General features: G+C 31.0%; 2 protein-coding genes across 2 annotated transcripts; both read right to left on the bottom strand.

Annotated features, from left to right (window-relative positions):
* Positions 1-649: 649 nt before the first annotated feature.
* Positions 650-15185, bottom strand: LOC134725065 (diphthine methyltransferase-like). Its single transcript, XM_063588565.1, has 8 exons — positions 15106-15185; positions 8833-8970; positions 7370-7668; positions 6404-6561; positions 3821-3893; positions 3052-3117; positions 2045-2217; positions 650-1105 (listed from the first exon to the last, which is right to left on the bottom strand). Exons 2-8 carry the CDS (start codon positions 8959-8961, stop codon positions 873-875), a joined length of 1131 nt encoding a protein of 376 aa, XP_063444635.1. The 5' UTR covers positions 8962-8970; positions 15106-15185; the 3' UTR covers positions 650-872.
* Positions 11247-15061, bottom strand: LOC134725067 (uncharacterized). Its single transcript, XM_063588566.1, has 2 exons — positions 14323-15061; positions 11247-13014 (listed from the first exon to the last, which is right to left on the bottom strand). Exons 1-2 carry the CDS (start codon positions 14968-14970, stop codon positions 12649-12651), a joined length of 1014 nt encoding a protein of 337 aa, XP_063444636.1. The 5' UTR covers positions 14971-15061; the 3' UTR covers positions 11247-12648.
* Positions 15186-15227: the final 42 nt, after the last annotated feature.

The following is a 15227-nucleotide window of genomic DNA, read 5'->3' as shown; positions in this document are numbered from 1 at the left end:
TTATAGGGTCTTTGCATCGGAACTAAACACATTTATTTCTAAAAAAAACAGTTGTTGGCAAGACACAGGTTATGTTCTTCTCATATATTTTATGATAGTATGATACTAAACCCCTAACTGGAGGGTTTGTGCCTGATATGCATATGATGAAGACATAATCTTTCAATCAGTTTAATTGAGGTCTGGAGCTGGCATGTCAGTTAACTGCTAGTAGTCTGTTGTTATTTATGTATTATTGTCATTTTAATTATTTTCTTTTGTTACATCTTTTGACATCGAACTCGGACTTCTCTTGAACTGAATTTTAATGTGCGTATTGTTATGCGTTTACTCTACGAAATTGGCTAGAGGTAAAGGGGGAGGGTTGAGATATCATAAACATGTTTAACCCCACCGCAATTTTGCGCCTGTCCCAAGTCAGGAGCCTCTGGCCTTTGTTAGCCTTGTATGATTTTTAATTTTAGTTTCTTGTGTATAATTCGGAGTTTAGTATGACGTCCATTATCACTGTACTAGTATGCATATTTTTAGGGGCCAGCTGAAGGACACCTACGAGTGCGGTAATTCTCGCTACATTGAAGACCCATTGGTTGCCTTCGGCTGTTGTCTGCTCTATGGTCCAGTGGTTGTCGCTTTGACACATTCACCATTTTCTTTCTCAATTTTATTTACTAATGTTTCATCAGAGACATATAATACAAGAGATTGGCAACTCTAATAGAGTCTATATAACGGCCAATGAAATCACTTGGCTACCGGAAGTGCTTGGGATTATAATGTGACCTGGGATGAAGGAGGCTGGAGATATTATATGTATTATATGTCTCTGGTTTCATGAATGAAAATGCATAATTGTTTTTTCAACTCAGACATTAATCCTTATTTTCTTTATTTTGAGACGTTTCTGATGTTGAAAAATTCCACAGATGCAAAACATGATTATAAAATGAACATGTGGCAATTGTCCTATTGAAGTTTATAGTTGAGTTATCTCCCATCATAGTATCATGTCTTTCTGAATCAACAGAATGTTTATAGCAAATATCAGCACCATATCCTATAGACTCTTGCTTGTCATAATGACATACAACAGACAGTTTTCCATCTGAAAATAAATAAACAAAGATATACATAAATCAATCGAAAAAAACCTTGAAAACTATAGAAATAAAATGGATTATTTTGTTGAGATTTTACCCTGTTCAACATGAGTAAAAATAACTAGATGTTTCAAGGAGCTTAAATGGGTCATCTGGATATAACTTAAGCATATTCCATAGTAACTAAAAAAAGTGCAAGTAGAACAGTTTAGAATTTTTTTCATTATAAACTGTATGCAATCTTGAATTTTATAAAATGAAAAACATACTTTCTGTTGGGTAATAATTGATAAATCAAGGCATCAGTAGAATACAGCTGTTCAAAAGCCCTAAATCAATTGAGAGAAAACAAATCAGAGAGTTGTGATCAACTCAAGTTTAGTTGGAATTGTTTCAATAGTTTTTAGGGAATACTATCTTTGAAAAGGTTAATGAGAGACAGCAGATACTTGACAATTGACACCAAGTGATGACAGAGCTCACATGGCATTCTATGTCTATTAACTTCTAAAAAACTTTTGATTTCTAAAACATGAATTGTACATAACTTTTATGTATACCTAAGTCCTGCTGTGCCTAAAAACTTATTTTTCTGTTTTACAAATTGGTTTATATTAAGAGGATTTAAGAGGGGGTGTTGGAGGGGTCCTGATACCGATATCCTGGGCTTAAAAAATGAAATCCTGAGGTCCCAAATTTAAAGAAATTTAAATCCGGACATCCTGAAACTCGAAGAAGAATTCCAGCATCCTATAAGGATCAATCTGAAATCCTGAGGTTAAAATACCTCATACCAGCGTCCCGAAAATGGTCCTACCTCTCTTTTTTAACACAAAAGAAACTATACTAGTAATCAAGTAAAATATGTTAGTCATGACCATGCAGGCATTAAATAATTCTTTTTCAAATAGGTGATTTTTTATTGACAGCTTTACATACGGTACCAGAAAATTCTGAAGCATCTACCACATGGAATCCATTATACATTGTTGCCGTTATAATGTAATCAGACTTCTGAGAATCCCATTTAATTCTCCACACTCCTCCCCGAAGGTTTGTCTCTGCTATTGGAGATCTCATATTCCTTGTATCCCATATGAATAAGTTCTCATCATAGCTAAAATATGAAAAAAAATACCTATACTCTTTATCACAATACAAAGAATGTATCATGGTCTTATATCTATAAAATATTATGCAGAAAAAAAATTGAAATTATAAAACCTGCATTTACTTGAGAATAAAAGGTATTTATTACAGTGGACACTATTACAGTCATAAATATTATAGTTGAAACTATTACTGAGGCTTATATTATAGTGAACATAATTACAGAGGACACTATTACAGTCAAAAAAGTTACAGTTGAAATTATTACTATTAAAGGCTTATATTATAGTGAACATTATTACGGTGGACACTATTACAGTCAAAAATGTTACAGTTGAAACTATTACTGAGGCTTATATTATAGTGAACATTATTACAGTGGATACTATTACAGTCAAAAATGTTACAGTTGAAACTATTACTAAGGCTTATATTATAGTGAACATAATTACAGTTGACACTATTACAGTCAAAAATGTTACAGTTGAAACTATTACTGAGGCTTATATTATAGTGAACATAATTACAGTTGACACTATTACAGTCAAAAATGTTACAGTTGAAACTATTACTGAGGCTTATATTATAGTGAACATAATTACAGTTGACACTATTACAGTCAAAAATGTTACAGTTGAAACTATTACTGAGGCTTATATTATAGTGAACATAATTGACACCATTACAGTGGCAAATATATCAGTAAACAGAAAAAATGATGAACTAATGGATGGTCTAACAGAGGAACAGAGGGACATGGACTGGTAAACAAAATGCCCCATCTTTTTGTCAGCTGCATTAAAATTAAACGGAGTAATCATTCTTCTATCAATTCTCTTACCTCCCAGTACTGAGCACATTTTCTTTAAAAGGATGACACTGTATACTACATACACCCATACTATGTCTGGAAAAGTAATACACATATAATAAACATGAGGATCTTTAACCTCCTCACATCTAGACTATATATATAATTAATATACATGTTCACTCTATGTAGCACAAAATAACTGTCATCAACAATAATATGATTAATATGCATATTCTTACTGAAAATCCCTTCTTACTTATGTAAAATGTCATTTGGTTTTTTCAGGTTTTATGGGCATTAACTTTTGAGTCTGGTATTTTTTTTCATTACTTTGTTTCCAATTATCAACAATAAAATAAGGGAGATTATTAAAGAGCAAACACAATATATTTTGACCCATACACAAATCAAAAACTGTAAACATATGTCTATACATGTATAATGCTTCAACACAGAGCAAGTACTTTCCCTTAACTCAGAGGTCAGTGCTTTAGTTCTGACATCATTTGCAAAATTCTTCTCTTTAAATTCTTGTTTGATTAAATTTGAAAATTATTTAGAAAACACAAGTTCCAACTCCCTCCGGCAAAGTTGATCTTATAGATGCAATTTTTATGTTGATTTTCCTGTTTATCATATATAGCTTTTGGCATATTCAGGTATTCAAATAAAATTAGCTCTCTAATTTTTTAGGTTGAGTGTTCCAGATGAGGGTAAATCCAGAAAAGCACTTTTGATGCACCCAATTTATACATATAAGGTTTCATTCTCATCATATCTTTAATGAAGTACTTACCTTTTACTTACAAATATTGGAGATGAAGTGTCCTGTCTACAATCCCATCCTTTAAACTTACAGTCATCACCACCTAATCAAAACAATAATTGTAAGTTTGGAGTCACTCTAAGTAAATGTAAGTAAAATCAGACCTACAAAAATTCTGTAGATCATTTGTTGTAAAATTCAACCAGATGCTCCGCAGGGCGTAGCTTTATACGACCGCAGAGGTTGAACCCTGAACGGTTGGGGCAAGTATGGACACAACATTCAAGCTGGATTCAGCTCTAAATTTGGATTGTGATTTAATAGTTGACACAGCATAGGTTTCTGACACAGAATGAATGTGTTCTAATGAACTTAAAACTTTTGTTTTCTCTTAGAGCAATTCACTATGCTGTTGAATATTAATCCTCTCAAAAAAATGTTTGAAGAAATTTTCTTTTTATTATGAAATTTCAAATGAGAAAAATTGAACCCAATTTTTTAATCACATCCCCCTTTCCCTTATTCCAAAACTAATCTCAATTAAAATATTCTAATGGAGTTTGCAACAATAACTACTCAATTATTTTTAATTTATCAGTTGGTAGTAAAAAGTGAATATACATTGTATATTGAATATAACAAAGAATTAAGTTGATTCTGGACAAAGAAAGATATCTCCAATTAAAAGAAATTCTTGCAATAAGATATTTCTTGCTTACTATTCTGGACAAAGAAAGATAACTCTGATTAAAAAAAAAATGCTATTTCACAATATTGTGAAATTAGATATTTCTTGCCATTGCACAATACTGTGCAATTGAAAAGACTTGCTATTGCACAATACTTAATATAATAATTTTAGATCCTGATTTGGACCAACTTGAAAACTGGGCCCATAATCAAAAATCTAAGTACATGTTTAGATTCAGCATATCAAAGAGGCCCAAGAATTTAATTTTTGTTAAAATCAAACTTAGTTTAATTTTGGACCCTTTGGACCTTAATGTAGGCCAATTTGAAAACGGTACCAAAAATGAAGAATCTACATACACAGTTAGATTTGGCATATCAAAGAACCCCATTTATTCAATTTTTGATGAAATCAAATAAAGTTTAATTTGGACCCAGATTTGGACCAACTTGAAAACTGGGCCATTAATCAAGAATCTAAGTACATTTTTAGATTCAACATATCAAAGAACCCAACCGATTCATTTTTAGTCAAAATCAAACTAAGTTTAATTTTGGACCCTTTGGACCTTAATGTAGGCCAATTTGAAAACGGGACCAAAAATGAAGAATCTACATACACAGTTAGATTTGGCATATCAAAGAACCCCATTTATTCAATTTTTGATGAAATCAAATAAAGTTTAATTTGGACCAAGATTTGGACCAACTTGAAAACTGGGCCATTAATCAAGAATCTAAGTACATTTTTAGATTCAACATATCAAAGAACCCAACCGATTCATTTTTGTCAAAATCAAACTAAGTTTAATTTTGGACCCTTTGGACCTTAATGTAGACCAATTTGAAAACATGACCAAAAGTTAAGAATCTACATACACAGTTAGATTCGGCATATCAAAGAACCCCAATTATTCAATTTTGATGAAATCAAACAAAGTTTAATTTTGGATCCTTTGGGCCCCTTTTTCCTAAACTGTTGGGACCAAAACTCCTAAAATCAATACCAACCTTCCTTTTATGGTCATAAACATTGTGTTTACATTTCATAGATTTCTATTTACTTATACTAACGTTATGGTGCGAAAACCAAGAATAATGCTTATTTGGGCCCCTTTTTGGCCCCTAATTCCTAAACTGTTGGGACCTAAACTCCCAAAATCAATACCAATCTTCCTTTTGTGGTCATAAACATTGTATTTAAATTTCATTGATTTCTATTTACTTAAACTAAAGTTATTGTGCAAAAACCAAGAATAATGCTTATTTGGGCCCTTTTTTGGCCCCTAATTCCTAAACTGTTGAAACCAAAACTCCAAAAATCAATCCCAACCTTTCTTTTGTGGTCATAAACCTTGTGTCAAAATTTCATAGATTTCTATTCACTTAAACTAAAGTTATAGTGCGAAAACCAAGAAAATGCTTATTTGGGCCCTTTTTGGCCCCTAATTCCTAAAATGTTGGGACCAAAACTCCCAAAATCAATACCAACCTTCCTTTTATGGTCATAAACCTTGTGTTAAAATTTCATAGATTTCTAATCACTTTTACTAAAGTTAGAGTGCGAAACTAAAAGTATTCGGACGACGACACCAACGTGATAGCAATATACGACGACAAAATTTGCGGTCGTATAAAAATTTAAATCATATATTTTGAGACCAATAACATCCAATGATAAGTCTATATTATTCTGATAACTGGTGCATAAAAGTCAACATCTTAAAAATAACTTAATATTGAGTTGTTTTGTCATGCTTAAAAACTTTGCTTATCATTTATTATTAGTAAATTTACAAACTTTTAAGTTTGACTCAACATCATTTCTAATATTTCACCATAACATTTTTTCTTCAAATTGTCATTTAAATATCTTACTCTTTCTTTCAATATTCTTAACACTTTATAAGGAACAATACTTACCACTGTATACAATATTTGTATTCCAGTAATTAAAAGCAGTAATCCAAGCTTCAAAATCATGTGCTTTCCAATTAGATGTACATTTCAGTTGACCTTGATGAAATTTACATATACTGATGTTACCATCTGAACTAGAACAACTTATTTCAGGATCTGAACTGAAAAACATAGAAACTATTTAGACCAAGTTATTAATATTCCCATCATTAAAAATAAGAAAGTCTCAATCGCAATTCTTTATGAAGATGAAGTTTAAGAGAAATGAAAATGTGATGGCCTAAATATGTAAGTCCGTTTTTAAAGTTAAATTTTAGGATTGTTAGACCTTTCAAACTTATATTTTACCTTGGTTGAATAGTAAATTAATATAACATATTTTTTTTTTATGTCTGACATACTAGTATATATTATGCATATGAAAGAAATAATAATTTATTTATTTTTAAATTTATAAGACTTATAAAACAAGAGACTCTCAGAGTGACAGCAAACAAGATATCAAGGAAGAGGTTGAAGTTCCCTGAACAAATGAGCAAGTGTGGACACAAAATTTAAGCTTGAAACAACTCTGAATTTGGATTGTGATTTGATACCTTATAGATATACAAAATAGTCTTATCATGGAATCAATTACAGTTACATAGGCTTTTTATAAAGGAACTGTATTTTTTTTCATTTTCACCAATTCTTAATTTAACCAAATTATTGGCTTAATTCACAAATTTATACTTTCATGTTTTTCTTGTAGAAGGTTAACTATGGTTCACTATACAGCCTTCAACAATGAGCAAAAAACATAACTTTTAATTATAAAAGGCCTAAAAAAACAAATAAAAACAAGTGAAACAAAAAACAAACAATCTGATGTACAAAACAATAAATAAAAAGCAAATATGATGTACAACAACACACAACAACCACTAAATTACAGGCTCCTGTAAGTATTTCTAAAATTGATAAACCTACCTATTATGTACTCTGTTTGCCCAATCCAAAGACAAGCCTAACACCTCTGTACCTAATTCTGTGGATGTGACAAAGACTGATTTACCATCATCATTTAACTGATAGATCTGTAACTCTCCTATAGAATTGACAAGTCCAAACAATGATTGGTTATCTATCAATGATGGACACCATTTGATATCCAGTATTCCTGGCATATCAGTAGTCTGTACATGATCAAGGCTCTGTGTTTCTTCTTCTTCTTTAAGTCTGTAGGTATGTAGTTTTCCTAACCTTGTTTGTGGCACAGAACTATCTTCCTGTAAAGAATGTAAATTAAAGACAGTTTGTGCTGTTAAAAAATTGGATGAAGAAAGGTAATGACAAAAGTTGATGGAAAACTAAAATGTGACAGCATGCTTTGGAAACTTGTAAATATAGTAAAACTATTTTATGAGTATTTTTCTTTTGAATAAAACTTACATACATACTTCTCTAATAAAAATCAAAGTGCTTTTGGACATTGAAGGAAAATATTGCACTGACTTTGTCATTATATTGTCATTATCATGTATATTAAACATTGCATTGTATTAAACATTGGAATGCAATAGTACTGATATAGTCCTTTGTCCATTCCAGACAGTTATGGACAAAGGAAGATAACTCTAAATTTAAATGTTACAACAGATAATAGATTTACATCATTTTATACACAATTTGTGGAACTTAAATTCTTGATCAAGTATAAATATACACATCATTATATAAGTGTGACTGGATATAAGGCTATATCTTTTTTTTATTTATCTCAAAAGTAGTCATTGTTTGCATGCAATATTTATTTCAAAAACCATCAAATTACTCCAACCTGTACACTTCTTGGTTTTCAGCTGGATGGTGGAGTTTCTGTCATCCAAATAATTAAAATTGTTCAAAATTTCGCATAAGTTTTTGTTTAAATAAGTATTAACCCTTATGCATTTTTTTTAATTTTCAAGATGAACTAATCATCCATATTCTTGCAAGTTGGTGATATAAAAAAGAAGATGTGGTATGATTGCCAATGAGACAACTATCCACAATAGACCAAAATGCCACAAACATTAACAATTATAGGACACCATACGGCCTTCAATGTTTATATAAAAACTTTTGAACTAACACAAGTGTCTTTTAAATTGTAAATAAATATAAAAAGGGTAACAGAGGGTGGTTATTGGGGTACCTTCATGACGAATAACGTTAAAAATTCTTGCCAAATGAGTATAAAATATGTACTTTCTTTTAGACAATAAAAAAATCTAATGATTTTGACAAATCGCTTTTTTTCCCCATAAATAACGGTAACGATAATTATTTGAGACCTCTGACGAATCAAGATAAGGATATTTTGACGAATCACAGTACTTTGACGCTAACGGTAGCCTAAAAATGGTTGTTTGACGCCTGACGGTAAGGGGCATTACTACCCTCATACAGACCTGTGAGTCTTTAGACTGGTCCAACTGGTATGTACCACAAAGTAAAATATCTTGATAACCATCATGTGGACACCATTCTACAGAGTCTGCACTGTATTCTGTATCTAGGACTTGTAAGGTTTTTGCCATATTGTAATACTAGTGAATAAAAAATTAAATGTATATAAAGCAATTGCATAATGACGAAAAACATTTTAGTTATCCACAACCTTACAGAAGAGGAATTATGAAGCAGCCAAAATAGATTAGGAAAGTATTACAGGTACTTTTCAATTGCCATAGTATTTTATTTTTTATTATTCAGACGTCAAATCCTGAATATTTAAGAAAAAAATGTACTGCAGCCCCTTCATAAATAAGGTTTTATAGTGAAATTCTTTCATTTTGTTTTAAGGAGTTGCAGATTCACAAAAATAGTTTAATAAAGCATAAGTGGATAAGTCAATCTTTTGGCATTTGAAAGCCTTAAAATTCCCACTGAACAATAAACTGATATTTAAACATAGAGATGTGTCTCACCTCTATGTTATTTTTTATACATGTAGTATATATTTGTTTTTCATTAATTGTTTTGTTATAAATAAGGCTGTTAGTTTTTCAATTGTACAATATTGTGTCATAATTTTCATGTCAGGGCCTTGTATAGCCATCTATATAAGGTATGGGTTTTCCCCACTGTTAAAGACTGCATGGTTGCCTTTATTTGCTCGCATCCTCTTTATTTGGACTTGGATTGTAGTCTATTAGGCAATCATAATTAATCTCCTTATTTTTATATATATAATGCAAATGTTAAAATTAAAATAGCAATATTTCAAACTATATAAAACATTCCAAGTCAATATACAGCAATAACAGAAGGGTCAAATAGCGTTCAAAGAAATAAAAAATCCTAATGGTAATAAAACTGCATACCAAAAACCATTGATTTATCATATTAAGTCGTTCATTTCAACTAACCTTGATACTTTTCTTTTTCTACATTGGCTCGAGGTATCAGGGGAGGGTTGAGATATCATGTTTAACCCCGCCTCATTTTTGAGCCTGTCCCAAGTCAGGAGCCTCTGGCCTTGTTAGTCTAGTATTTTTTTAATTTTAGTTTCTTGTTTACAATTTGGAAATTAGTATGGCGTTCATTATCACTGAACTAGTATATATTTGTTTAGGGGCCAGCTGTAGGACACCTCCAGATGCGGGAATTTCTCGCTACATTGAAGACCTGTTAGTGACCTTCTGCTGTTGTTTTTTTTATGGTTTGGGTCGTTGTCTCTTTGACACATTTCCCATTTCCTTTCTCAATTTTATTTATACATATTCTTACATGTAAACTAAAGAAAAGGTTTCAGTCAATAAGTCATTGACAATTACTGTCTGATTAGAACAAAATAATCTCCATGGAGATGAGATGTGGCAAGGCTAATACATCTACATACAAATTATTATTAACCTACATTGTATTACTTCATGACCTTGATTCCAGAGCCAGTAAACTATATACATTTTTTTTACTCCTACTTCTAATAGTTGGTTTCTATCGCTAAGTATTCCAAAGTTTATGAATCTTTCATCAGTGAGTGTTTCAGTAAATTGTGTGCTTTCATGATTCAATGGATTGCAAAGTCAAAAGTTAACCATCATATGCAGCATACATTTGTATGTATTGAACTCAAACTTATGGTTGCTCAATATTTAATTTTCTATAATGTGTTTTATATTTTGTATTTTTTGTTTCTTTTTTTCGTATTTTTTTACATGGTATTGTCAATTTGTTTTCTATTATACGAGTTTGAATGTCCTCTTTTGTATCTTCCTCCTTGCTTTTAGAGATCAGTGTTATACATATTAATTCACCCTTTCTTAATTGAAGTGTTCTGATAACTTGTCTTTTTATCTAATTCATACATGATTTTTCAATGTGCTCTTTGCAGAAATTTAATTTAATTGTTCTGTTACCTGATGATTGATGCTTTGTGCAACATTTTAGCTACTTTGATATTTGATAATATGATGTACATGTACATAATGTATCCAAATATTTTTCTGGATATAAAAAAAATATTATAAAGTCATTCTGTATAACTCAAATTTCAGGATAAACTCATTATTCACTGCTACTGTCTTTCGTCATATAAATATTTTTTCCAATTTTGGGTTTCTGTACAATGTAAAAGTACTTTATTATATTTCTTATAAATGTAATATAAACAGTCACTTGACAGTAAGAATATATTAATAACTATGTAACAAACAGCTGATAGTTTGCTGTTCAGTGTATGCCAAGGCTAGCCTATGTGTTGAAGGCCTTACTTTGACCGAAAATGTTTTAGTTTTACAAATTGTGACATCGATGAACAGTTGTCTCATCAGCACTCATACCACATCTTCTTATATATAGATGCCAAGAAAAAAACCAATTTACTTCTGTTTCTTTTATTTCATTTACATTCATACCATTTCAACATGTTTCCTTCCAGAGGATTTTTTAATAATATTTAATGTATTATGATTAAAAAATGTACAACATTACCTTCATAATCCTTCAGTTGTTTTACTCTATATATCATAAGCAAAATAATTATCTGATGAATTTTCAAATCTAAATTATTGTTGGAAGTCAGTGTTTTCCCTACAGGCTTTATGCAAAATCATTTAAAGTGGAGCTCATAGTTTAAAATTACAATTTCTCCTTTCAGTAAATTTAAAGCTGCTAAACAAAATCAAGAATATTACATTTTGGATATTAAAATGAACATTTTTTTCTTGATATGGTTTTCTATATTCCATATACCAAATTTCCTTAAAATTTATTTCTAACTACATCCAATGTTCTTTTAAAACTCAAGTAGCAAACCAAGGGACAAAACTCTTAAGAATATATTTGAACTGCAAAACAATGTGAATATTAAAGTACATTTCCAACTATTTTTTTTTTGCAGAGAGAAAAGGGGAGATAATCTATTACATAAATACGATTCTTCAAGATAATGTAGACATAATATGTGTTCATCTTCTTCAAGTTATACCCCCATAGCTTACTGATGGTAGACAAAGCTTACATAAGTTATGATTGATCTTCTGATTTCAGTTTTTAACAACATGATTATACATGTAAATGTATCTTTAAAAAAAATATTAACAGGATGTGCATGATTTGTAGACTAATATAACAGTGTGATTTAGAAAGAGGATTTACATGTAAGTTTGCCCCCCAAAAAAAGGTCCTCTAACAAAACAGATTTTCAAAAATCTTGCATATAAATACTCAAGTTACAATGTACATTTTTTCTTTTTAAGTCTTATGCATGTACATGTATAACAACTACATGTAACATGTTGTAGAACACACAACCTTTAAAACGCTCATATAATTACATGTACATATTAACTTTCAAAACATGATTAATATATAATAGAAAACCTGTGTTATAATGTTTCAGCACAAATTTTATACGATTAGATAAATTTGTAATTTAATTCATCATAAATATAATTAATCAATACTGAATGCAGCCTATAAAATACTTGAGTCTTTTATAACATTTTTCAATCTTACTCATAATTAAATGAAATTCACACAATAGATTAACATCTTCTACATATTCATGATATACATAAAATTATAGCTTTAAAGCTAAGTCTGAACAAGTGATGAATACAATGAATTTGATGATAGTCTTACATGAAGATGTAGCTCTTTATTAAGTGAATTTTGATTTATTTTCTCAACATCTAAGTTATACAATGTATAAAAATGATGTACATGTATGAACACATACAGTAATACTATATTCTTCTTCAAATAATCAAGATTCTAATTTAATTCCTGGCACTTCTTTCACATTCCATCAAGCATTCTCTAACTAAAATCCTAGCATGAACTATTCCCCTTTTTAATCTTTCGGCAGACATTTTACTTCCAGAATATGTTGGTCTAATGTCTTTACCCATGTCCTCTATCACTGCTAATAATTGTGTGTATTTGCTTTGAGATTGATGTCCTAGGGGGAACTGTGATCCCTGCATTTGTGCTAACATATGTTGTTGCTGTAGCTGTTGTTGGTAGGGATTCATAGCTTGCCCAATCATCTTCTGAGGAGGGGGTGTGGCTCTGACTTCCTGTTCAGATCTAGGGGTCCCTGGATTACTCACAGCAGGAGAGTTACTATCTTCCTCCATGGCCTTCTGGAAAATAAAAATGGTTAAACTATGAGATTGTTTCCAGTCTTATTTATCATAAGGTAATGGTAAATTACTGTTAAAAATATAATTTTCAATGGTATACATGGTATATATTTTGCACTACCCATGCTAACAGCATGTAAAATAAAAAGACAATTTCAGGAAAAATATTAGTTGTTTTGAATAATGCCTTTATATGACCAACATCAATAAACTCATCTGTGATCAAGCTTGTTAATAGATGAAGCCATACATGTATATACATGTACATTGTAGCAAGACAAGATGGTTAGGTGTTGGGTACCAGCCATAAAATAGTGTTAAACTGGACTTCATCTCAGGACTGATGGTTAGGTTTCATTTTTTTCATTCAACTTGCACTTTACATGTACATGTACATTGTATGTAATATGTATGTGTTATATAAATCTATGGTAGATTAAATCTGGTTCACCAGGAAAATGTACACACATGTACAATTCAGATAAAATATAATAAGTCGAACATGTCTAATGACCTCAAAACTTCTAATGGTATAAATTTTGAACATGTACATCTATGTTAATATTCTAATCTACCAATCTTAATAGTTTGAAGCCACTTCCTATAAAATTAGGATTTTCTCAGGCACATATACTCTTATATACTTTTTTGTAAATATCCTTGTACAAAATGTAGGTGGATCCATGATTTTAAAAAAGGGGTTGTATCGTTGTAATTCTAGAAACCAATTATCTGACAAAAGGTCAAAGGAGAAAGCCTTTAAGGTGATTATTATTTTTGACAATTTTATGCTTGAAACTTGAAAACAATCATATAATTTGTGAGAACCATGATTTTTTGGGGAAAATCAAAGGAGGATGCTTCCTGAAAGGCGTTTGTCTGGTTATGCAAACAGACAGTCAGACACCCTCTTTTAGAGCTACATGCATGTCTATGGGTAGTGCATAGACTTTATACTTGTTGCACTCCAAATGAAATCATCATGTACATGTAGATTGGTTTCAATGGGCACCCCTTTTTCTAATAAATCTTAGATCTGCATCTGAGCACCTTTATTACCTAAGATTAATCGAAATACATTGTATTTTTCTCTTAAACATACTCTTGCATTGCAACAATTTTGCACTTTACAATGTAGTTTACTGATATGAACAGTGATTCATGTAAATGTTTATCACTGCAATAACGTACAATGAACAAATGACGTCAATATGTGCAAGTATATATATAGTTCTATGTCTATGAAATCAGCATTCATGTATAATCTAAATGAGGTCATGCTTAATCATGTTAACAAGTTGAACTTACAGCTCTACTGATGCCTAAATTTTGAACTGTTTCTTTTGAAGGATGAGATTCTGAGTTATTTTTTGAAATATTGCATTCAATTCCATTTTGAGATTCAATTAACTCCATGCTATCTGATTCAGATCCACAAGCATCTGCATCAATTACATTTTCTGATATAGAAATAAACTTTGGCACTTCAAGTTTTCTTTTCATTTGGCTTGATCTTCCTCTTTTGGGTTTCTCTACTGGTTCCAGAATCAAATTGTTTATAGGGTTAGCATTTTCATGTGTAGGTCTTCCATCAGGGAAATGTTTTGAACAAACCCTACTGTGACTTTTTGGAGCCCAACATTCTCCAGTTTCAGGATCTGTCCTGTTGATCAAGTTTATCCATTCTTGTCTCCCCTTAGGATTTTTTCTCTCAGTTGGAAATGGAAATAATTTGAAAGGAGGATCACAAACACATCTTGAAGTTCCATAGTTACATTGGTGTATTGGACACCAGTCCCCCATCCACTTTTGAAGGTGATAAGTTGAGTTTCCACAGTTTAAAACAGCACATAACTTCATCGTGTATCTCAAATTCCCCAGCTTCCCTACAAAGGTCAAGGAATTTGGTGCTCTGCACCTTATTCCACTTGACCCTTGAACTTTTAACGCATGCATGCACTGCTCTTGTAAACCTCGCCCACATCAAAAATTTTAATTACAAAGACTACAAGACTCTTGGGAAAATATAAATAAGTAATAAAGGAGAGATAGGGGAAGGGTTAAAATGTCAAAATTCTTTTAAATATTAACCTTTATGTCTTGTTATGTCATGTAAAGACGAGCTCTTTGTGTTGTTGTGCTTACAAATAAGGAAGTCGACGTGTTAAAAGATTTTACAAAACGAAACATTTTTGTTTTAAATATATTGTTGT

The sequence above is a fragment of the Mytilus trossulus genome, chromosome 7, assembly GCF_036588685.1.
Source record: "Mytilus trossulus isolate FHL-02 chromosome 7, PNRI_Mtr1.1.1.hap1, whole genome shotgun sequence".
Taxonomy (NCBI): Eukaryota; Metazoa; Mollusca; class Bivalvia; order Mytilida; family Mytilidae; genus Mytilus; species Mytilus trossulus.
The sequence above is the reverse complement of the archived record's forward strand: the minus strand, read 5'-3'. Positions and strand labels throughout refer to the sequence as shown.

Coding starts and splice junctions, on each gene's coding strand:
- LOC134725067 (XM_063588566.1), bottom strand. CDS start 14,970: ATGCATGCGTTAAAAGTTCAAGGGTCAAGTGGAATAAGGTGCAGAGCA. Junction 13,015..14,322: donor ATTTAGGCATCAGTAGAGCT/GTAAGTTCAACT, acceptor TTTATTTTCCAG/AAGGCCATGGAGGAAGATAG.
- LOC134725065 (XM_063588565.1), bottom strand. CDS start 8,961: ATGGCAAAAACCTTACAAGTCCTAGATACAGAATACAGTGCAGACTCT. Junction 3,894..6,403: donor TACAAATATTGTATACAGTG/GTAAGTATTGTT, acceptor TGTTTTGATTAG/GTGGTGATGACTGTAAGTTT. Junction 3,118..3,820: donor CCAATATTTGTAAGTAAAAG/GTAAGTACTTCA, acceptor TTACTTTTCCAG/ACATAGTATGGGTGTATGTA.